The sequence below is a fragment of the Narcine bancroftii genome, chromosome 7, assembly GCF_036971445.1.
Source record: "Narcine bancroftii isolate sNarBan1 chromosome 7, sNarBan1.hap1, whole genome shotgun sequence".
Classification (NCBI taxonomy): domain Eukaryota; kingdom Metazoa; phylum Chordata; class Chondrichthyes; order Torpediniformes; family Narcinidae; genus Narcine; species Narcine bancroftii.
Genome location: NC_091475.1, coordinates 208144902 through 208167475, shown reverse-complemented (window position 1 = coordinate 208167475; position 22574 = coordinate 208144902). Strand labels below are relative to the sequence as shown.

Here is a 22574-nt window from a genome sequence, read left to right as displayed (position 1 = left end):
CATCTTGGTCACCTCCTTTTTGAGCCCATGCCATACAAATCGCTCTGCCACCATTTGCACCGATGTCTTCACCGAGAGATGGGCTAGGCCGTGGACCAGGCTGAAGGCTCTCGACCTCCACTGTGGTGGGACTACCGGGCGCGGTGAGCCGGTGGAGATGTCGCAGAGCAACTGAATGTCCTGGGGGTACAGGCCGCAGATGGCGGTCTGGAGGGCCTGTGTCTCTGCGTCCTCCTGCTCTTATGCCAGCTGGGTGTAATCGAGGCCGGGAGCAAGGGTGTTGATTGTCGGCTGGGAGAGCACGTCTGCCAAGACTTTGTCTTTGCCTGCTCTGTGCCAGATGTCAGTCGTGAACTCCGGCACGTAGGAGAGGTGGCATTGCTGGCGAGCCGACCACGGGTCCTTGGCCATTGTGAGCACCTGTGTGCGCAGTTTGTAGTCTGCGAACACAGTGAATGGCCTGCCCTCCATGAAATACCGGAAGTGCCAGATGGCCAGGTACAGCGCCAGGAGCTCCCGGTCGAAAGCGCTGTACTTGAGCTCTGGCGGACGAAGCTGTTTGCTAAAAAAGGCCAGCGGGCGCATCTGTCCGTTAAACCATTGTTCGAGTACGCCCCCTACGGCCGTGGCTGAGGCCTCCACCGAGAGTGCAGTGTGTGCCTCTGGGCGAGGATTAACCAATAGGGTGGCATTGGCTAGGGCGTCTTTCATTGCTGTAAAAATGCTCTCTGCCTCCTCCGACCAGGCCAGGACCTTATCCTTCGCCGCGATCAAAGCAAACAGCGGCCGCATGATGTGGACAGCGCCTGGTATGAACCGATGATAAAAGTTTACCATCCCTACAAATTCCTGCAGGCCCTTGAGGGTGGTGGGTTTAGGGAACCACGACCTTTTCTGGTGCTGGGGCAGCCCACGTTACCGAGATGGTGTGCCCTAGAAACTGCAGCGTCTGCTTGCTGAACTGGTAATTGGCCACGTTGACCGTGAGGCCGAATTCAGCTAGGCGGGCAAACAGGATGCGGAGGTGGGCCTTGTGTTCCTTGTGGTCATGGCTGGCGATGAGGATATCGTCAAGGTAAATAAACACAAAGTCCAAGTCCCTACCCACTGCATCCATGAGGCACTGAAAAGTCTGGGCCGCATTCTTGAGCTCGAAGAGCATGGTGCAGGAATTCAAAAAGGCCAAAGGGGTGATGATCGCCGTCTTACCAATGTCCTTGGGGTGGACTGGAATCTGATGATTAGCCCCTCATCAGGTCAACTTTGGAGAAGACTTGGGCGCCATGGAGATTAGCCGTAAAGTCTTGGATGTGGGGAATCAGGTATCTGTCTGGCATGGTCGCATCATTCAGGTGGCAATGGTCCCCACATAGTCTCCAGCCCCCAGAGGATTTGGAGACCATGTGGAGGGGAGATTCCCAGGTGCTGTCCGAGCGGCGGACGATACCTAACTCCTGCAGACGAGAGAACTCCTTGGCCAGCTGCAGCTTCTCAGGCGGAAGTCATCGAGCCTTGGCGTGAAGCAGGGGACCTTGGGTGGAGATGTGGTGGTGTACCCCATGCTGGGGCAAGGTGGCACTGAACCGGGGCTGCAGGATGGCGGGGAACTCATCCAGTATGCTTGAATACTCATCCCTGGAAGCGGTGATGGTGGCGATTTCGGGTTTGCAAGCGTCCCTGGCGTCTAGATGATGTATACAGTAAGACCCTGAGGCCTGCGATAAAACCCCACTGAAACCTCCAGGGATGAAGAAGAGGAACCCCGCCCTAAACGCCATCTTTAAAACTAACCTCCCCTGTTGGCGCCAGGGTTTGAATTGTGCTGTTACCTTCTTTCCACTTTCTGAGCTCCCTGACAGCCATAGATTGTATGAAATGTTGACAGTTCTTAATATAATTAAGACAACCTTCTCAAAAAAGTAAAACTTTACTAGGTCCATAAAATATCTTATTTACATTAGTTGTTCCACAGCCAACTTGTGTCTACTTTCCTTACTCTTCATCTTCTTTATGATTGTCGAATGAAGTCTTCCACCTCTTTCGTTTAAAAGAATCTTCTCTTTCCTTCTGAGACTTCCACTCTCAAAGTTGCTGGGTACAATATTGCCTATCTGAAGTTCTTTTCACAGAGTTGCCTCTTGACCACATCAAACTCTCCTCTTTTGGATTACCCCGTTACCGAAGTCCTGACGAAACCTAATCTCTGTATTGTCCCATTTTATTGGAGAGCGGGTATTTCGTGAATGTTCAAATGTAACTCTCAAGATTGTCTCTCCGTCTTTGAAGCTTAGTAGCCTTACTAGAACAGGTTGAGGGTGGGTTTCACCCATTCTCTTGGTCCAAGTGTTCAGTGAGCACACAATCTTCAATGTGGACACGATCTTGAGTTCATCATTGTGAAGGACTTGAGGAATCCAAGTCTCAAAATTTCACAGCATCTCTGCCTTCTACACCTTCTCTCAGGCCAACTATTCTCACATTGTTTCTCTGACTGAAGTTTTCCATGTGATCAATTGTATCTAAAAGAAGTTGCTTGTTTGTTGCCCATTGTTCGCTTTGTTTTTTCAGGTCTTCAATCTTTTTATCATGATCTCTCAGCGTCATCCATTCTTTTGAATAGATAGTTTATTGCTTCACCCATGTCTTTCACTGAAGTGGTGATCTCTTTCATAGTATTTTCCGCATCCATGAAACGTTGTCCCAGTCCTTTAAATTCTTGCAAAAGCGTTTCCATCTCTTGCATTTGTTGAGAAATAGAGGCAGCTCTCACCACACTGTCTGTTGATGTAGCTGGTGAAGCGAGAGCTTCTTTTGTTGTTGGTCTTGGCTTTTTTTTGCATGCAATCTTCCAGTCATCTTCGAGACTTCTTATTCAAATGTTGTATGCACACATTTTCAAGCAAAAATTATTTGAGAAAACACTTTTTGATTGTATTTTAGCACTTTTTTCTTGGAGAGCTCGGAAAAACACATCCGCTCAGCCACTCAGTATGGCCATGCCCTCCAATTAGAATCTCAACCCAAAGACCAGACTATACCTTTCCATAATTATCTTGAAACTAGTGGCATGATCATTATTAGATCCATTATATTCCCTTACACTTCTGTCACTTGCCATCTCCAAATGGGACCTTTATATATTGACAAACTCTAACCCATCAAGCCCTTTTACTGTCTGGGAGAAGCAGTCAATATGTGGAAAGTTAAAATCATCTACTATGGCAAACTTTGTTTCTTACAACTGTCTGCTATCTCTGCCAATTTGCTCCAATTCCTGCTGACTGTTGGGTAGTCTATAATATGGTCCTAGGGATTTCGTCATCCCTGTGTCATTCGTCATTTCCACCATATAGCCTCAGTAGATGAGCCCTGTCTGAGCACTGCAGTGACATTTTCCCTGACTAACAATGCCACCCCTTCCCCTTTATCCCTCCCTGTCTCATATCTAAAGAAACGGATCCCTGAAATACTGAACTGCCAATCTGTTGCAGGCCAGACCTGCCTGTCCTGCAACCAAGTCTCGCTAATGGCTACAATGTCATAATGCTATGTGCAGATCCAGCCTCTCCTACAATTGAAATGGACCCAACATAAAACACAATTCTCACCATTTCTATTTTTTTTTGTCTGCAGGCTGAACACTGGCTTGTTCTACATGTGCTCCAAGATTTGCTCTAGCACTCTGTTTGCCATCCCCTTCCAACTCTAGTTCTACGCACCCCCCCCCCCCAAATGAGAATCCCCAGCAAACTTCCCCGCATGATACCAAATTAAAGTAATCCTATCTTTTTCAGCCCTTAGTGTATGTTAACTGTGTCAGTAATGAATGTCAGAATGGCTCATTACTTGAGGCATTACTTCCAACAGATGCTGCTACATTACATCAGGGACTACATTTCCAAGTAATACTTAATTTTCTCTGAAGATCTTTGGAACCTCCTAGAGTTACAGAAGATGATAGTAGAGCAAAAGGTTCTCAATGATTTAAAAATTATTTTGTGTTTGTTTAAAAATAGGTGATAATTGTAACCACGTCGCCGAGTTCAACATTTGTACCCAATATTTTGTCCAAGTCTCACAATTACGCGGCTGTCACCAAACTTGTGCCAACGTCTGTCATTACCACCACCACGCAACGGCAGCCAATGGTCATCACGGCCACGCAGCCACCCTTTACAGTGGGCAGCACTCCTTCATCCTCTGCTACTGCTATGTCGATGATTTCATCAACATCTTCTGTTGTAATGTCAACCATCGCTCAAGGTAATGGAAAGAATGCATTAGTTTAAATCAGTACATAATCCACCAATCTTTGAGTGTTGGTATATGCCAAGGTTTGGGATAATGGTACAAACAGCAAGAATGAAGTTTGAGTAGTTTATTGAGGTAACACTTGTTGCTTGGCTTTGGTTCCAACTTTGGATGATTTAAATTAAAATTTAAATTTATATTAAATGTTAAAAAATAATAGATGTATAGCACAGTGACAGGCCCTTCTGGCCCACAAACCTGCTCTATTCTTCCGCCCCCGCAAGTACACCAATTAATGTACAATCGCTGTACGTTTTGAAGGGTGGGAGGAATGTGTAAACTGCTTAAAGACAGTGCTGGATTTGAACCTGGGTGGCTGGCACTGTAATAGCATTTGCATTAACTAACCCTTACTCTTGGCAATCAAGGTGGCAATCACTTTGATCTCTGCTATTCAGTGAAATGGTGCCTCTATTCAATATTTTCTAATAGACTATCTGATCAGAAATGACTCTCATGCCATGATATAATTCACTTTATGCTGTGAATTATTGGGCCCTGTGCTATTTGTGGTCATCTGCTGCACAAAAATAAGTCCTTCAGCTGAACTCTTCCATGCCCCAATTTGTCTACTTGAGCTAATCGCATTTTCCCGGGTTTAGCCCATATTCCTGCCAGACTAGTTTAAACCTTCCTGAGTACTACTCTCAAATCTCCCCACTGAGATTTTTGTCCCCTTCAGTTCTGATTCAGTTGTCCCTCTTGCACAATACACCTCTGTCCCAGAAGAGATTCCAGTCATTCAAGAAAGTGAATCCTTCTCTCCTGCACCAGCTCCTTCATCTCTGGAGTCCTCCATTCCTAACCTCACTAACTTCAGGAGAACTCCAGAGGTATTATCCCTTTTTTAATCTCCTCCCTACGCCCAATATTGACTCAACAGGACCTCATCTCTTTTTCCTCTCAATGTCATTGGTACCAATGTGTCCAACCACCTCTGGCAGCTACACCTCCCCCTTGAGAATGTTCTGCAACGACTGAGATATTTTTGACACTGGGTCCAAGGAGGCAATGATTTGCAGTCATAGAATCTCCTGTCTATTCCCCAAACTATTGAGTGACCTCTCACTGCTGTCTCCAACCATCCTATCAGGGGATAGAGCCCGTTGATGTGCCACAGGACCAGCTGATGCTGCTCTCCTCTTAAAGGCAACTGTATCCAAGATGATGTTAGTGAACAGCCATAGGGGAATCTTCCACACTTCACCTATCCCCTCCCTCTACCTTGGTCATCATCAACCTGATGTCTGTACTAGGGTGTCTGTGAATATTTATCTTGTGTATTTATTATCTCTTTTCATTTAATTCAATTAGTTTACTATTGTATTTTTCTTTTCAAGTAAGAATTTTGGGGTATATGTATATCGTATGATGTGTATGACAACAAACTTTGGGTGTGACTACCTCACTAAAACTTCTATGATGCTCTTAACATCCTGGATGCTCCTGTGTTAGTCCATCTGCAATTTCAGTCTTTCGATGTATTCATCCAGGAACTGCAGTTGGACACACTTCCCACAGGATTAGTCACTTGGGACACTGAAAGATGTCCTGCTCCCTCACACCCTACTGTGACCACCTGAACTGCCATCTCAAAACCACCAAGACTACAGAGGAAAGTTAAAGATCTTATCTTTCCCATGGCTCAAACTCCGTGCCAAAACCTATTTGAACTAAAGCCTCACGACTTAAACCTCAACACAGCCCTTCAACCTCACATCAGCCACTCTCACGATGACTGCTCCAATGTTGGCTCTGTTACAGCTTAGTTCCTTTTCAGTCTTTTCACTGGGATTGCATCATTTGAAGGTCCTTTTTGGTTGCAAGTTATTGGAATGTATCTTTTATAATTTCAAGATGTCCCAAAGTCAATGAAACAGGAAAATCGCAAGATTCTTCTTGCAGAAATGAGAAAATAAATGTATGTTGGGTTCTGAACTGAACTCCTCAACTATCTTTAAATAATGTTGTGGATTATTTTCATGTCCAGTTGGATCTTAGAAAATAGGACTTTTAGCATTTCACAACCATGTCTTTGACAGTGTTCAGCTTCTTTGAATCAACTTGCATTATTATACTGTTGAAGGAATTGTTTCCATGATCATGTTGGAGCCACAAAATGAGCTGCTCTAATTGAACCAATTTTATAAAACCAAAAATATATTTTCTTCCCCTCTGACAGGTGCATCTGGCACTGCAGTAAAAGTTACTGCAGCCAGGCTTCAGTCCCCTAAAACACCCACCCAGATCTTGACTCAGTTTCCCAAACAGCAGCAGGTTTCCCAAGCACCACAGCAGCAGTCCCAGCAATCTCAGAGCTCGCCTGGCGTCAAACCCACCATTCAAATCAAACAAGAATCAGGTAAGTTGGAAATGTTGTAAAAAGTCTATATAAACAAGGCAATTGGTTAATAACCAAAAAAAATGGAGTTCATTGCATTTATTCACCTGGAAATTTGTGCTTGTCAGTTCTATAAAATTGAGTCGTATATTAAATCTCTAATCCGGCACTCTTTAGATCAGCCATTCTCAACCTTTTTTTGGCTCTGGTCCCCCCAAGATTCTGCTCAAAGGTTATGGGCCCCCTTCCCCCTGAAGCAGTAAAGGTTAGATAATTTCTTCCATACTTCTAACGACTACATGAAAAATATTTTATGATTTCATTCCGTCCGCCCCCCCCCCCCCCTGCCTTAAATATGCTGTGGCCCTCAAGAGGGCTGTATACCCACCCCCTTGTTGAGAATGACTATTTCAGACTTTGATGCTGGACTGGCAGATTTTAGGGATTATTGGGTGTTACTCCTTTTGATGTTCCAACACCCTTCAAATTTTTTCTTTTGTAGGTTATGCACTAGTGCAATAATTTATTTGGCGACCCAGTGAATGCCAGAAAAGGGGGCCCAGTGAGTTTGTGAAGACCACTGGAAATGACGTCTAGTGATGGACAATGCCTTTTTTGCCAAGCGATGGGTTTACAAATAATCTTATAGCAGCTTAATGGAGCATTACAGTAATGCTTGTATAACTAATGCACCAATTTACAGCATCGAAGAGATTGTTTAATTTATAAACAAAATTATTTTAAAAAAGACTGTAGATGTCATTAACCTGGAAATACTGCTCATTGAAAAGCAGCGTCTCTGGTGAGAGGTGGGGATGACCTGATGCAGTAACTCAGTTTCTCTCTCTCCACGGATACTGTCTCATTTTTCTTTTTGTTAGTATTTTGGTTTTTAATGTGTGACCTGATTGTCATCTGTCTGTCTTCATCAGTGGAAAGTGAATTTTAACAGTCTATTAAAATGTGTACTGAGGGATCAAACTATTGAAAAGTTTAGTTTAAGTGCCAAATTCTTCCAGAAAGTACATCATTAAACATGTGGTTGACCCTTTGGACAATCTTGTAATCAAGAATGGAAAACTGAAAGAGGCTTAGAATCATTTAATCAGTTATCTGAAGAAATGTATTGAAGGATTTAATCTTTATAATCTTTTGGAGTCATTGAGATATTTTATCAAGAGCTATAATTATAGTTTCGGTCTATGTGATCATTAACTTACACCTTCCTTAAGCTCCATTAAACAAACTAGTTTAATGAACTTGTAATGAGTCAACACCATTAACATCCTGCATACCTTTAGACCCATAAGATTTAGGCGATAGAAACTGACTGAGTCACCTGGAGTATCTTGCCTTTTTTTTTGAGAATTGAATTACTGGGGCATGCAAACTGTACAAATGGAGACCCATAATTTGAGCATCTTAATCTTGGTGCAGTTCAAAAGCTGCCAATCATTGGTTATCTTAGAGCATGGATCTTAAAAGTGGTCGACATTGACCCGCGCGCCCCCACCCCCCCCCCCCACCCTGGGGTTAATAAATGCCAGAGGATCAAAATGGGGTTGATAGCACCGGGGGGAAGGGTTTATCATGTGAGGGTGGGGTTGATTTTTAAATAGTGCCTGCACACCCCCCCCCCCCCCCCCACACTGTCCAGCACAGGGTGGGGTTACCTGCCATGAACCTTCATGTGCCATCTTCATGTTTCTCTCTCCCTGCCCCCCACAATTGCGCATGCTTGCCGGCTACTGCATTTAACAGGTAAGTACCCTTTCTGCCCCATAATTTACCCTCCATTCGGTGGGTGTATGCCTACGCCCCCCCCCCAAGTGGATGACTAATTAATGCCCTGTTCAAGGTGGCACCAGATGAGGGACAGAGGGCACAAAAGCTGGACTATCTGGCCTAAAACCAGACGTCTGGCCACCCTACCCAGTCCTCCTCCACACAAGGTTCAGCGCCAGGAATCAATGTGCCTGGGGGTCAATGAGGGACCGTGTAGTCCCTGAAGGGGGTCAACAGTCTAAAATGTTTGGGGACCCCCCTGTCTTAGACAGATTAGCAGAATAGTATATAGGGTCCTTTGATTAATTTGCAAGATGTAAGCATCATTAAGCATTTTCTGATTTTTATCCAGTCCTAGAAAGTGCTTGTTTGTGGTCGACAGGTGAGATAAGATCAGGTTTGACCATGATGCTCATTTCAAAAGAGGAAGAGAGAACCTGGGGTGGGAAGGAACAAAATTGAAAATGAAGTACTTTTTCTTTCTTAATTTATTCAGTATTAAGGGCACCTTTTAGCGCTCGTCCTGTGGCCCCTGGTCCCAAGATGATGCCGGAGGGCGTTGATGTTTCAGGTGTGCAACAGTGGATGTGGGCGTTATCAAAAAATAATCATATAGTGACAGCTATCCTGATACAAACAAAAACAAGGGATGGGAACGATGCAGGTTTGCACAGATTACATGACCAAGGAGCAGAAAAAGGCTTCAGCCCATCGAGTCTGCCCTGCCATTCAATCATGAGCTGATCCATTCCCCACTCAGCCCCACTGCCTGACCTTTTCCGCATCTTGATGCCCTGGCTAATCAAGAACCTCCGTCTTAAAAACACCCAATGACTTGGCCTCCACAACTGCCTGTGGCTACAAATTCCACAGATTCACCACCCTCTGGTTTTTTTATTTTTATTTTTTTAATTTAAAATTTTTAAAAATTTTTCACACTATGAACCATATTTCACACCACCCTCTGGCTGAAGAAATTCCTACACATTTATGTTCTAAGCGGATACTCTTCAATTCTGAAGTTGTGCCCTCTTGTCCTAGACTCTCCCACTAAGGGAAATTACCTTTCTACTCTTGACGATGCCTTTCAATTTTCAAAATGCTTCAATGAGATTTTACCCCCGCCCCCCACCATTCTCCTAAATTCCAATGAATACAGGCCAAGAGCTATCAAATGCTCCTCATATGATAACCCTTTGATTCCCGCAATTATCCTAGTGAACCTTCTTTGAGCCCTCTCCAATGTCAGCACATCCTTTCTTAATTGAGCAGCCCAAAACAGTTCGCAATACTCCATGAGGTCTCTCCAGTGCCTCATAAAGCCTCAACATCACACCCTTGCTCTTGTATTCTATTGCTTTTGAAATGAATGCCAGCATTTCATTTGCCTCCTTCACCACAGTCTCAGCATGCACGTTTACCTTCAGGCACAAGGACTCTCTTTTGCCACAGGAAAGTTTCAATTTTCTCCCATTTAAAAAAAAAAGTCTGCCCGTTTATTTTTTTCTACCAAACTACATGACCATACACTTTCGGATTTTGTATTTCATTTTCGACTTCTTTGTCCATACTCCTAATTGGTCAAAGTCCTTCTGTAGCCTCCATACATCCTCACCACTAGCAGGTCCTCCACTGACCTTCGTACCATCTGCCAACTTGGCCACAAAACCATTCATTCCACAATTCAAATTATTAATATACAACATAAAAAGAAACGGCCCCAACACTGACCCCTGTGGAACACCACAAACAGCTGGCAGCTAATCAGAATATGATCCTTGTATTCCAACTCTTCTTCCTGCCAATCAGCCAATGCTCTACCCATGCTAGTATGTTTCCTTATCTTGTTAAACTAACTTTGTGCAGCACCTTGTTAAATATCTTCTGAAAATCCAAATGCACCACATCCGCTGCATCTCCCTTATCCATCCTGCTGGTCACTTCATCAAAGAATTCCAATAGGTTTGTCAAGCAAGATTTTTCCCTTAAAACCATACTGGGTTTGGCCTATCCTGTCCTGTGCCACCAAGTAATTTATAACCTCATCCTTTACAATTGACTCCAACATATTTCCAGCCACTGATGTCAAGCTAACTTTTTTTATAGTTTCCATTCTGCTGCCTCCCTCCCTTAAATAATGGAGTAACATTTGCAATTTTCCAGTTGTCCGGGAGCATGCCAGAATCTGTTGATTCCTGAAAGATCATTATCAGTGCCTCCGTAATCTCTTACGGGACCCAAGGGTGCAATCCATCTAGTCTGGGAGACTTGTCCACCCTTAGACCATTCAGCTGTCTGAGCACCTTCTCCCTTGAAATAGTAGCTGCACTCACTTCCCTTCTCTGATATACTTTGACATCTGGCACACTGCTAGTGTATACACTGTGAAGGCTGATGCCGAATACTCCTTTATTTGCTCTGCTATGTCCTTATCTTCCATTATTGTTTGTTCTGCATCATTTTCTAGTGGTCCTATATCTACTAGAACCATAGAACTATATAACAGGTACTTTGGCCCCTTTAGTCCATTCCAAACCATTCTCACTGGGTTGTACCCCAACTATAGCCCTCCATACCCCTACAATCCATGTACCTGTCCAAATTCTTCTTAAAAATTAAAATTGAACCCACATTCACCACTTAATCTAGCATCACATTCCACACTCCCACCACACTCTGTATGAAGAAGTTCCCGCTAATGTTCCATCTAAACCTTTCCCCTTTCACCCTTAACCCATGTCCTGGTTTGTATCTCATCCACCCTCAGCAGAAAAGGCCGACCTACATTTACTCTGTCTATCCCCCTCATAATTTTAAATCCCTCGATCAAATCTTCCCTCATTCTTCTGTGCTCCAGGGAATAAAGTCCTAACCTGTTTAACCTTTCCCTGTAACTCAGTTTCTGAAGTCTGGGCAACATCCTAGTAAATCTTCTTGCACTCTTTCTATCTTATTGATAGCTTTCCTGTCGTTAGGTAACCAAAACTGCACACAATACTCTAAATTTGGTCTAATCAATATCTTATAATTTTACCATAACAACCCAACTCCTATAGTCAATACTTGGATTATGAAGGTCATTATACCAAAAGCTCTCTTTATATCCCTAGTGACACCACTTTTAAGGAATTATGTATCTGTATTCCCAGATCCCTCTTTTACCGCACTCCTCAGTGCCCGACCATTTACCGTGTACGTCCTTTCTTGGTTTGTCCTTCCAAAATGCAGCACCTCACACTTGTTTACATTAAATTTCATCTGCCATTTTTCCACCCATTTTTCCAGCTGGTTCTAGATCCCCTTGCAAGCTTTGAAAGCCTTTCTCACTATCCACATCACCTCCAATCTTAGTGTCATCTGCAAATTTGCCGATCCAATTGACCACATCATCCAGATCATACTCTCACCTCTCTTTTATTCTTTATATATTTAGAGAAGCTTTGGGTCTCCTCTGATATTACTTGCTAGCCTCCTTTCATACTTCATCTTTTTCCTCCTTGTGAGGTTTTTAGTTACCTCTGTGTTTTTAAAAACTTCCTAATCCTCTCTTTCCACTAACTTTTCCTTTCTTGTATGCTCTCTCTTTTGCTTTCACTTCCCTAGTTTGCCACAGTTGTGGCATTTTCCATTCAAATATTTCTTCTTTTTTGGTATGTATTTATTTTGCACCTTTCCTCATTCTTTCAGAAACTCCATCCATTCTTGCTCCACCGTCCTCCCTACTAGAGCCCCTTTGAAGTGCCAGTTGATGAAGGAGACAAAGACAATGTGGTCGAACAATAATCATGGTTTTTATAAGCAGAAACACAGTACAATGATGAAAGACAATTGGTGCCTATACAGTTATGTCCTTATCAGTAGAGATAATGCACAGCCAATGTTTGTACATCAAGGCTCGCCAGAGGGGTGGGGGAGATGGGCAGCTTGGCAGACCCTTCCAATCTACTTTGGGCATTTCTTCTCCCGTGCCACTGTAATTTCCTGTACTCCACTGAAATAACGACACATCTGGCTTTAGTTTCTGCTTGTTAAATCTGACATTGAACTCGATCATATTTATGATCACTGCCCCTCATGATTCCTTTAATCTCTCTGATCACCTCCGGTGCATTACATAGTACCCAATCCAGTACAGTCGATCCCCTTGTGGGCGGGCTCATCAACAAGCTGAGTGCCAGTGCATCTTGTTTCAGGGCAGACTAAAATAATCCACGGCTGGTGTTCCAAGTTTTGTTGCTTACATCTTTTGGATAAAGTGTTGAATTAAGACTTGACCTACCTAGAAAAGTAGATGACAGTAACTTGATGGAAACAATAAGGATATTCTTTTCTGTCCTAGTCCATATTTGTCTCTTTCTTTGTAAGCCTTGCCATGTGAAAATTGACTGCAAAATCAGGAATGGTTAAAGGATTATTTTAGTGTGTTCAAATTAAATTTCTTTTAACATTTGTAATTACACTGCCAATGTCAAAGTATGGCAAATTCAAGTGAAGAAACTACAGTGAACCCTCTTGCTGGCCACTCCTCCTCTCTTCCTTGCATGATGTTGGTGTGACTGGAGAGAGATAAGCCAGATGAACCCGATTTGTGAAATGTGATGTAGGCAGTGATGTGATAGACCAATCTAGTCAAGGTGAAGGTAGTGTGAGGAGAGAAGGAATAGTTATAGTTTGAGACTGCATCTTCAGAGTCAATTATACTATTAAGAAATCCTCCTGCTTTGTTCTTGCACTTCCTTCCCATCACCTACCTTAAAGGGAGGAGGAGAGAGAGAGTCTCCCAGTCTGAGTGCTGAGAGAGAGAGAGAGTGTCTCCCAGTCTGAGTGCTGAGACTGTCCATTGCAGAGCTCAGGGCCAGACCAACCAGTTTCACAAGATTACCTGGTTCGATTGTTTCTACATTCCCCCACTTCTTTCAGCTGCTATGGGTTTAATTTTCTTTTAATTTTAATGATTTTAACATCTTTTAATTATGACATTAGCAAACAGAATGTTGTAATGAGAGAAAAGCACAACTGATTTGTGCAGTTGGTTCACCTAGTGTCAAGTCCAACAGCAAAGCAGAGTTCTTCGATTTTTAGATTTACTGCATGATGTTATTTTGCTTGGCATATTCATTTTATGAAATAATTTTTCAAGTGATGAGTTGCTTGAGAAGCAGTTGTTTTCAGATGGTTACTATTGACAGCTTCAATTGAGAGTTTTTATATTCAATTTAATTTTGATCAGTTGCCATCTAAGCTGTGTTGGGTCTAAATGAGTAATCAGCTGGAAATTTGTTTGAGTTGTGGAAAAATCCTTCGATTTTTAAACTGAAAGGTCAATGAGGGAAATCTATCTGGATTTCCAAAGCACCCCTTTTGTTGTAAATATTTATAATATGAATTTATCTTGTGATTTTTGGTTATTTCCCATTTGCTTATCATCAATAGGTCTGTTCGACGGCAATTCTATTGCTTGTGAGAGGGTAGATCTTTGCCTGATGAAGTCCATACCGTCCTTGATGGAATTCTTTCCAACATGGATCACTTTCATCCCCTTTCCATAATTTTTAATACAAGACACATGTTGCTGTTAAATCTCTTGAGTGAGAGAGGGTTTTGTAGCATTTTTCTGGTCCTGTGATAGAAAGTTGAATTATAGCCTGTGTTTATGGCAGGTGTGAAAATAATGACGCAGCAAATGCAACCGAGTAAAATTCTGCCGAAACCCGTCACAATGTCGAGTACCAGCACTTCACCCATCATGGTGGTTAGCAGTAATGGTGCCATCGTGACAACCAAACTGGTCACCGCACCAACCGGTGAGTATTATTAATACAAATGGCAGAAACACCCTGATTTGAAAGGGACTGATAACTTTGGATCTGCCAAATTTAATTCATACAAAATACGACATGAAAATGTATTGATACTTGTTATATTTATTATTCAAATAAACATGCCTTTTAAATAACAGGCACACAAACTACTTATACACGACCTACGTTGAATCCCACCATCAGTGCTCGTATGGCAGCATCTCCAGGGTCTGCAACCTACATGAAAACTACAAGTGGGAGCATTATCACTGTGGTACCAAAATCATTAGCCACGTCGCTTGGGGGAAAGATTATTAGTAGCAGCATCGTGTCTGGTTAGTGTTAACAATTATTCATTGACTCAGCTGTGGCACTTGGACACCGACATCTGGTTGAGGTTTAGAATTCCGAGATTTCAAGTGTTTTTTTAAAAAAGAAAAAATTTCTTTCTTTGGATCTCTTTTGTGTCCTATATAATTATGGTTCCTTAGCACAGAAGATGTGGTATTATCAAACCTACAATGGAGAACTTGCATAGTTATAGTGTTTCACTATATCTTACAAGTTCATAAAAGGAATCTGGGTGTAAAAAGATGACAGTAAGGGACAAGTGAAACAAAGTTGGTCCTCTAAAATATCAGAGTGGTCATCCCCATATGGAGCCAAAAGAGATGGGGGAGAGCCTTATTATTTTTTAAAATTTTTTTATTTTTTATTTATTTAATTTTTTTTATTTTTTTTTAAATTTTTTTAATCTGTATTCACTTGAGATGATAACACTTGAGTCTATAGAAGTAACTAAGCAAAACTGCAGTGAGATCATGGACTCTATTCAAATTACAAAGGAGGAGGTGTTGGCCCTCTTGAAGTGAGAAAGGGTGGATAAATACCCATGGCTTGCCAAGTTATTGCTTCAGACCCTGAGGGAGACTAATACAGAAATTGTAGGGCCCCTAGCAGAGGTATTTAAAATGTCTTTAGCCACAGGTAAGGTGCTGGTGAATTGGAGGACTGCTAATGTTGTTCCAATATTTAAGAAAGACTCCAGAATGATCCAGGAAATTTTAGGCTGGTGAGCCTGATGTCAGTAGTGGCTAAGTTATTGCAAGGTATTCTAAGATATACAAGTAGGTGAATAGACAGGGACTGATTAGGGATAGGTAACATGGCTTTGTGCTTAGTGGGTCATGCCTCACCAATCTTGTAGAGTATTTCGAGTAGGTTACCAGGAAAGTTGATGAAGGAAAGCCAGTGAATATTGTCTGTATGGATTTTAGTAAGGCCTTTGACAAGGTCCTGCATGGGAGCTTGGCCAAAAAGGTTCAGTCTTTTGGCATCCAGGATGAGGTAGTAAATTGGCTTTGTGGGAGAAGCCATAGATTGGCAGTAGATGATTATCTGACTGACTAGAGGCCTGTGACTCATGGTGTGCCTCAGGGATCAGTGCTTAATCTATATCTATAGCAGCGTTATCTGGATAAAAATGTGATAAATTAGATCAGCACATTTGCGGATGACACTAAGATATAGTGGACAACAAGGAAGGCTCTGAAAGCTTGCAGCAGGATCTGAAAAAATGGGCTCTAAAATGGCAGGTGGAATTTAATATGGACAAGTTTGAGGTCTTGCACTTTAGAAGGCAAACCAAGGTAGTATCTGTATGATAAATGGTAGGGAACCATGGAGTCTGCAAAACAGGGGGATCTGGGAAAAGGGATGTATAATTCCTTGAAAGTGAAAGTGGATAGGGACATAAAGAGAGCTTTTGGCACATTGGCCTTCCTAAATCAAAGTATTGAGTACAAGAATTGGGATGTTTTGTTGAAGTTTTAAAAGACATTGGTGAGGCCAAATTTGAAGTATTGTGTGCAATTTTGGTCACGTACCCAATTTTTTTTCAATAAAATTGAATGAGTGGAGAGAAAATTTATAAGGATGCTGCCAGGACTTGAGGAGTTGTGTTGTAGGGAAAGGCTGAATAACCGGCAAAAGATGAGAGGTGACAATAGAGGTACCCAAGATTGAAGGGCTCAAATAGAGTAGATAATCAGCACCTTTTACAATCCACAAAGTGCTGGAGGAACTCAGCAGGTCATGCAGGATCCATTCTACATGAGCTGCTGGGTCCCTCCAAGTCTTTGGTGTACTTGCACGGAATGCTACTTCATGGGTTCATTCTTGACCTCCATGTTACGACATGGGTCTCCTCTGGGTACCTCCCACACCTAAAAGAAGTGCAGGCTGGTAGGTTAGTTGGCTCCCACTGTGTAGGTGAATGGCAGTTTCTTGAGTGGGATAATGGTAGGTTGAATTTGAGTATGGAGAGAATGGTAAAGAGTATGATGAGTTTAAGTGGATGCATGAAGGCTCAGTCGGGCTGAAAGGACTCTGTGTAAATCATGAATATCTTTCTTTGACAATTAAAGTGCTCAACAAACATATCTAATGTATATTAACATTTAATTCAACGATGCGTGTTGATGTGGGGAACCGTATAAATTTTCACGCGTAGATTGAAAGTATGGATGAAGGGGAATTACCACAAAAAAAAAACAACTTGAAAGAATTAAGTGATTAATTGACCTTAATTCACCATGTTCAGTTTCTCCACCGTGCGAAGAAAATGTACAGGGGAGTTGGAACTAACCCTTTTCTTCAAGTTGATCCTTTGGTCTCAAGGTGCAGGAGTGCTAATGTTTTTGTTTACGTGCTTTTGGATTTTGCATTACGTTTTGTCAATTTCCTGCCTTTTGCAAATGTGTGGTTATATTAAAAGTTGTTCAGCTGATGTTCCTCATACAAACCCTCAGAGAATACAATTTATTAAACTATTTTTATGTATGGATATACATACTGCATGTGTATTGTTTGTGTGTGTTATATTGTGACGTGTGTTGGCAAGGTTTTGCATGCTATTTCTTTTGGGATATACTTGTAAAATCGGATGATAATAAACTGAAACTTGGATTTCAAGTGCCATTCAGTAACATTTCTTATCAATGTGTTGCCATTAGGAACAACTACAAAAATAACAACCATCCCAATGACTTCAATGGCTTCGAAGCCAAACGTTATTGTTGTGCAAAAGACTGCAGGGAAGGGAACAACCATCCAGGGTATTCCAGGAAAAAATGTAGTTACGACGTTGTTAAATGCAGGGGTAAGTGTACAGCTAACTTTCCCACACTGCTTCCCCACAGAAATGACCTACACCCCTCTGTACTGAAGCTCAGAGAAAATTGAAGGTTTCACACAATTAGGAGATGAGCATGTTGACATTGTTAAGGAAGATACCAATTGAGTTTGTGCATTGACAACTCCACAGTATTGCTGATTTCATGCTCTTGTTCAGGAGTTTTCTAGCAGTCTAGGAGAACAATTGTGGAAAGAAAGGCCTAGTCATTTTAGCTATTGCTGTGCATCTCCTGTGTCTTTTAATTTAGGAGATGATTTGAGACAATAAGCCTGAGTGCAGATCCAGTTGAGAAAGAAAATGATATGAAGTTCAGGATCTGTTAGAAATTATTTTAACGTCATTTATGACTTTAAAAAAAATTGTGTTGTGGCATCTGACGAAGTGAATGCTTAGTCTTTTTTTTTCCTGTTCCAGACCATTCTAGAACAAGAAGGCATCATTTTAAGATGAGGGGAGATATTTAGGAGGAACCTGAGAGGCAACCTTTTCACTCGGGGCACTCTATCTGCAACAAGATGCTAGAGGAAGCTCTTGAAATGGGTTCAATGACAAAGCTCAAAAGGCATGTGGATAGAAAAATGGATAGGAACGGTTTAGAAGGATCTGTACCAAATGTAGGCATGTGGGACTTATCCAGAATGCCCATCAAGTCAGCATGGGCAACAAGTTGGGCCGAAGGGCTTTTTCCTTGCTGAATGACAGACATTATTGAAATGTGATTTCAAGTAGGTTTTTTTTGGTATTAGATGCCTTTTCAAGCCATAAGCGTGCATATGAGTCTGTTCTGTGTACTTCAGCGTACAAAGCAATTTTCAACTGAGTACCTCTTCACTTTTTGTTTTCATTCAGGGTGAGAAGACTATTCAGGCAGTGCCTGCAGGGACAAAACCAGCAATTATCACAGCAACAAGACCTATCACTAAGATGATTGTGGCTCAACCAAAAGGGGTGGGCTCTTCTGTACAACCCACTACGAAAATCATCCCCACCAAGATTCTCTATGGACAGCAAGGGAAAACGCAGGTGAGTGGGGGTTTTTTGCACTACGAGGTTATGAAGAATGCCATCTAAAATATTTAATGTTTTTTAGATTTTTCTCCTAGTCTGCTGCAGGCTGTATTTCAAGATCACAATATATAGGAGCAAAAGTAGGCCATTGAGTCTGGTTCACCATTCTATCCTGAGCTGATCCATCCTCCCACTCAGCCCCATTCCCCAGCCTTCTCCCGGGAACCCTTGATGCCCTGACTAATCAAAATACCTGTCAATCTCTGCCTTAAATACTCCCAACAACCTCCTTTCCACAGCCACCTGTGGCAACAAGGGCTACAGACTTGCGACCTTCTGGCTAAAGAAAATTTTCCATATCTCAGGTTTAAATTGATGCCCTTTTATCTGAAGTTGTTCCTTCTTGTCCTAGACTCGCACACCATGTGTTATTTAGGTTCCTTCATTGGATCAGGTCGTTTATAGTCATGAAAAATGAGGAATAGAGTTGAATGTTTGCTCATGCACAGGAAAGAGAGACTGGCGTGAGTGAGACCTCGATCCTGCTCATTTGCCACCTTGCACATAGTTGAATTGAAATAGTTTATTCTCATGTGTTTGGAGATAGTGAGAAAAAAACTGTTATGCATGCTATCCAGGCAAGTTGACCCATAATTAAGTACAGCAGCTAGTGCAAAACTAAAAGTGTAAAGAAAAATTCAGTTAAAATAGTCCAAAGACTGCAATGAGATAGAGTTTGTGCAATCATCTTCTATTAATGTGAGGTTTATTCAATAATTTGATTACAATTGGGGGATGGGGGAATGGACAATCTTGAATTTTCAAACATGAGCATTTCAGTCTATTAAGAGAAGGGAGAAGAAAGTGCAACTAGGGTGAAATGGGTCTGTTAATCTATTGATTGCTTTCCAACATAGCGGAAAATGTTGATAGAGGGGAGGTTGGTTTGTGTAATGTCCAGAGCTGGGTTGACAGCTCTCTGCAGTTTCCTGCCATCTTCAGGAGGGCAGTTCTTGTTATAGAAAATTGTGAAAATGGTGGGCAGCTATTCTCAGATTGGCCATGCAACTGACACTGGGTAAGAGACATGGTGGCAGCCACACTGTTGAGTGAAGGAGCTTCTGCCTCAGCTATAAATGAGGGAGAGATCATTCGGTTGAAAGACATCAAAGTGAATGCAACCACAACTTCGACCAAATGTTGCTTTTCGGAGCCTCAGTAAATTATTTGAAAACTGGACAGGTAATCCAAATGCCCAGTAAACAAGCAAGTCTGCAGATGCACTTTTGATTTGCTGTTATTAAATAACATTAAACACTCTTGAATTTTGCTGCCTCCCTATGTAGATGCTATGTTTCCAAAGGCTGTTGCATCTGTAGTAAGAAGGCTGGTTCTCTATACACATTGCAGGTTCTAATTAAGCCAAAGCCTGTGGCTTTCCAGGCCACAATGGTGAGCGAACAGACCCGGCAACTGGTGAGTGAAACTCTGCAGCAGGTCTCAAGAGTGACAGAGGGGAGCAATGTGCCTGGACAAGAGGGCAGCCTGAAAGAAGAAGCACAATCCTTCGCCGAGGGCGGCAGTGGGAGTCTGGCGACCAGTGACACTGTACAAAGCTCACATGGTACACAAACTCACTAAATCCTTTACTTTTTAATGTTTAAGAAAGTACAAAATGAATGGGATTGTGCAGTGCAAGGATAAGGTCAGAGTTCAGAGCAAACAAGTGTGAAGGGAAGATTTAATTGAACGTAATTACATTTTTTAAGGAAAAAAAAGCTATATTCAGTTGGATACAGTATTTGGTCTATGTCACCCTTCCATCTTCCACTGCCTGTTCTTTACATGGGGGTGGGAAATCCCAAGGATGGCATATAGACTATGCTAATGGTATAGGAGGGGTGAACACAGTGTTTCCTTTGGACCTCTGGTAGGAATTATATTTTTATTTAAAAATGCAACCTTGGTGTACATTGACATTACGTTGGACACAAAGTAATTAGTGACTTCATTTGTGGAATGAGGTTGAGTGGCGAGTTGCAAGAGGCGGCATTCACCAAAACACCAGTTTTAAAAAACAATAAAGCATGGGCAGCTTCAGCCGTCTAGTTTTCACGGCAACAGCTAGTTCTCATTTTTGGGTTAGGTTTTTGTTCACCACATTTGGAATAAAGTTTTCTGCTCGTTCTCCTGACCTCATTCTTCAGTTGGGAAATAGCATGGAGCCATTTCTCCCAACTTCTGCACTTTTACTCAACTAAATTACCCTTATACTTCAGTGTATGTCGACCTTCAGATAAGATGGGTTCCCATTTTCAGCCTCATTTTCATGTTTTTATCATATAAGATTAAACTAGCCCCCCACCTCCAATTTTCTGCAAGGAACGTGCCAGAGACTGGTGTCCAGGCCTCCCCCAACAACCCAAACTTTGTTACAACACTCCAATTGCCAAGTAACAAATCTGTAAATTGAGCAAGCAAGTGGGAAAAAAAAAGTTTAAAATAAAAACCTTTGCTTCTTGCTGGGAAGATGCCAGCCGGAGCTGGGTCTAAGCCTTCTGTATCAGCTGCAGCTGGAGTTGGCGACTTCATTCTCAACATCAGGTGGGGCGCCCTCCACATCGAATAAGTCACCTTGCCGCCCAAGAGTGTTCGGAGCAGGAACCACAGCTATGCGTCAGCTCCTGGGCAGGAGATATCTGGTGTTAAGGCCGGTGGCTGACGGGGGGGGGGGGGGGGGGGGGCGGGTGTGGTTGTCAGGCAGCTGTGGCACTGGCAGTGGGGAGGTACTTCTAGGGTAATCTTGTTTGCTGAATCTATGACAGGCACTTTTTTTTAGTTGAATTTAAGGTCTCATTTTTGTACCTGGCGTATAAGACAAACCCTGATTTTTGAGGATTTTGAAGGTCGACATATGTCAAAATATACAGTATGTGATAAGAATTCTGATAAATTTTAAGTACCGTTTGTTGTTACAACAAAACCAGGTTGAACATAGAGATGTGCAATCAAAGGCTTAATTAGATTTTAATCAGATTTGCAAAATTCCCTTTTAGACATTGAATTTGACTGGTTATTAGTGAATCTCTTAATCACTTATAATTTTACATGCCATACCTTAATAAATGTGATACGTTGAGCAATGTTTAATGAATTTATTATCTGCAGTCGAGTTTAATGTCATTGCTTCCAAATATTTATATGTTAACAGCCTCTTCTAGCTTTTGACTTCATTGTTCACTTAGTATTTTGGAAGCATTTTGATGGAAAAAGTGCAGATTTTTATTCTATTTGAGAAAGCTCCTTCCATGATGATAAATTAGTCCCACTTGTTTCAAGGCCTCCAAAGCATTAAGTAAATAGAAATGCTTCTTCATAAACCTCTTGGTGGTTGTCGAAGGCGGAACAGAATGGGAAAAATTCCCACTCATTTTAGAATGTCGCTTGAAAGCAAAATGCCGGTTTAAAATAATAAAATAGTGATTTTCCTGGAAAAGTGTTTGTAAATTCTGTTTCAACGTCAGCTCCAGTGGTTAGAGTATGCTGTAATATGTATCTCACTCTGCTGTTTAGAAGAGCTTTCAGTCCTGATAAGCAGAGAATTCAAGCACCCCCTTAAAGAAAGGGGAGATAGCGTGCCTCAAAAATACAGAGTTTGCTTTGAGGTGGCAATTTTAAATACAAAACCTTGTGGTATTCCTTAACCCCTGCTTGTTGTTTTGTCTTAATTGTCACACTAGGCAAAAGCCGATCGTACATCGAGGTACAGAAAACCCGAAATAATTATTTGAGTAAGTCCAGCTATTGTGCAGTCCCTTTACTTTTTAAAAACTGCCCACCCCTTGTAAGTCTACATGGGATGTGATTCACATTGTGTCATTTGTCGTCCTCCTTTTTTTGGTTTTCGCCTTTTAATTACATTGTTCATTTCAGCTCTTACAGAATTGATTTTTGTAAAATCATAAGGACTGTCATTGAATGTACTTGCACATTGCCTTTTAAAAAATTTTATTTCCATACTCCCTTTTCAGCTTCTTTTAAAATATAACTGACAGTTTAACATTCAATCATCCTGCAGGCACTACATTTTTTTTTGCACAAGGACACCTGTGAGCTAATCCAGCAGGATGAG

The 22574-nt window shown here is 41.9% G+C and overlaps 1 protein-coding gene across 10 annotated transcripts in view; it reads left to right on the top strand.

The window, feature by feature from the left end:
• The window catches only part of emsy (EMSY transcriptional repressor, BRCA2 interacting), a 101349-nt gene that overhangs the window by 41907 nt on the left and 36868 nt on the right, over nt 1-22574 (top strand). For 5 of the 10 annotated variants that reach the window (XM_069892114.1, XM_069892111.1, XM_069892108.1 and 2 more), the window contains 9 exons: nt 4017-4263; nt 6494-6673; nt 8934-9008; nt 14098-14241; nt 14397-14573; nt 17253-17398; nt 18284-18457; nt 19853-20066; nt 22183-22233. In XM_069892114.1, coding sequence (XP_069748215.1) covers nt 4017-4263; nt 6494-6673; nt 8934-9008; nt 14098-14241; nt 14397-14573; nt 17253-17398; nt 18284-18457; nt 19853-20066; nt 22183-22233 — 1408 coding nt within the window. The remainder of the gene's footprint in view (nt 1-4016; nt 4264-6493; nt 6674-8933; nt 9009-14097; nt 14242-14396; nt 14574-17252; nt 17399-18283; nt 18458-19852; nt 20067-22182; nt 22234-22574) is intronic. The other 5 variants (XM_069892116.1, XM_069892113.1, XM_069892110.1 and 2 more) reach the window with 4 other exon arrangements.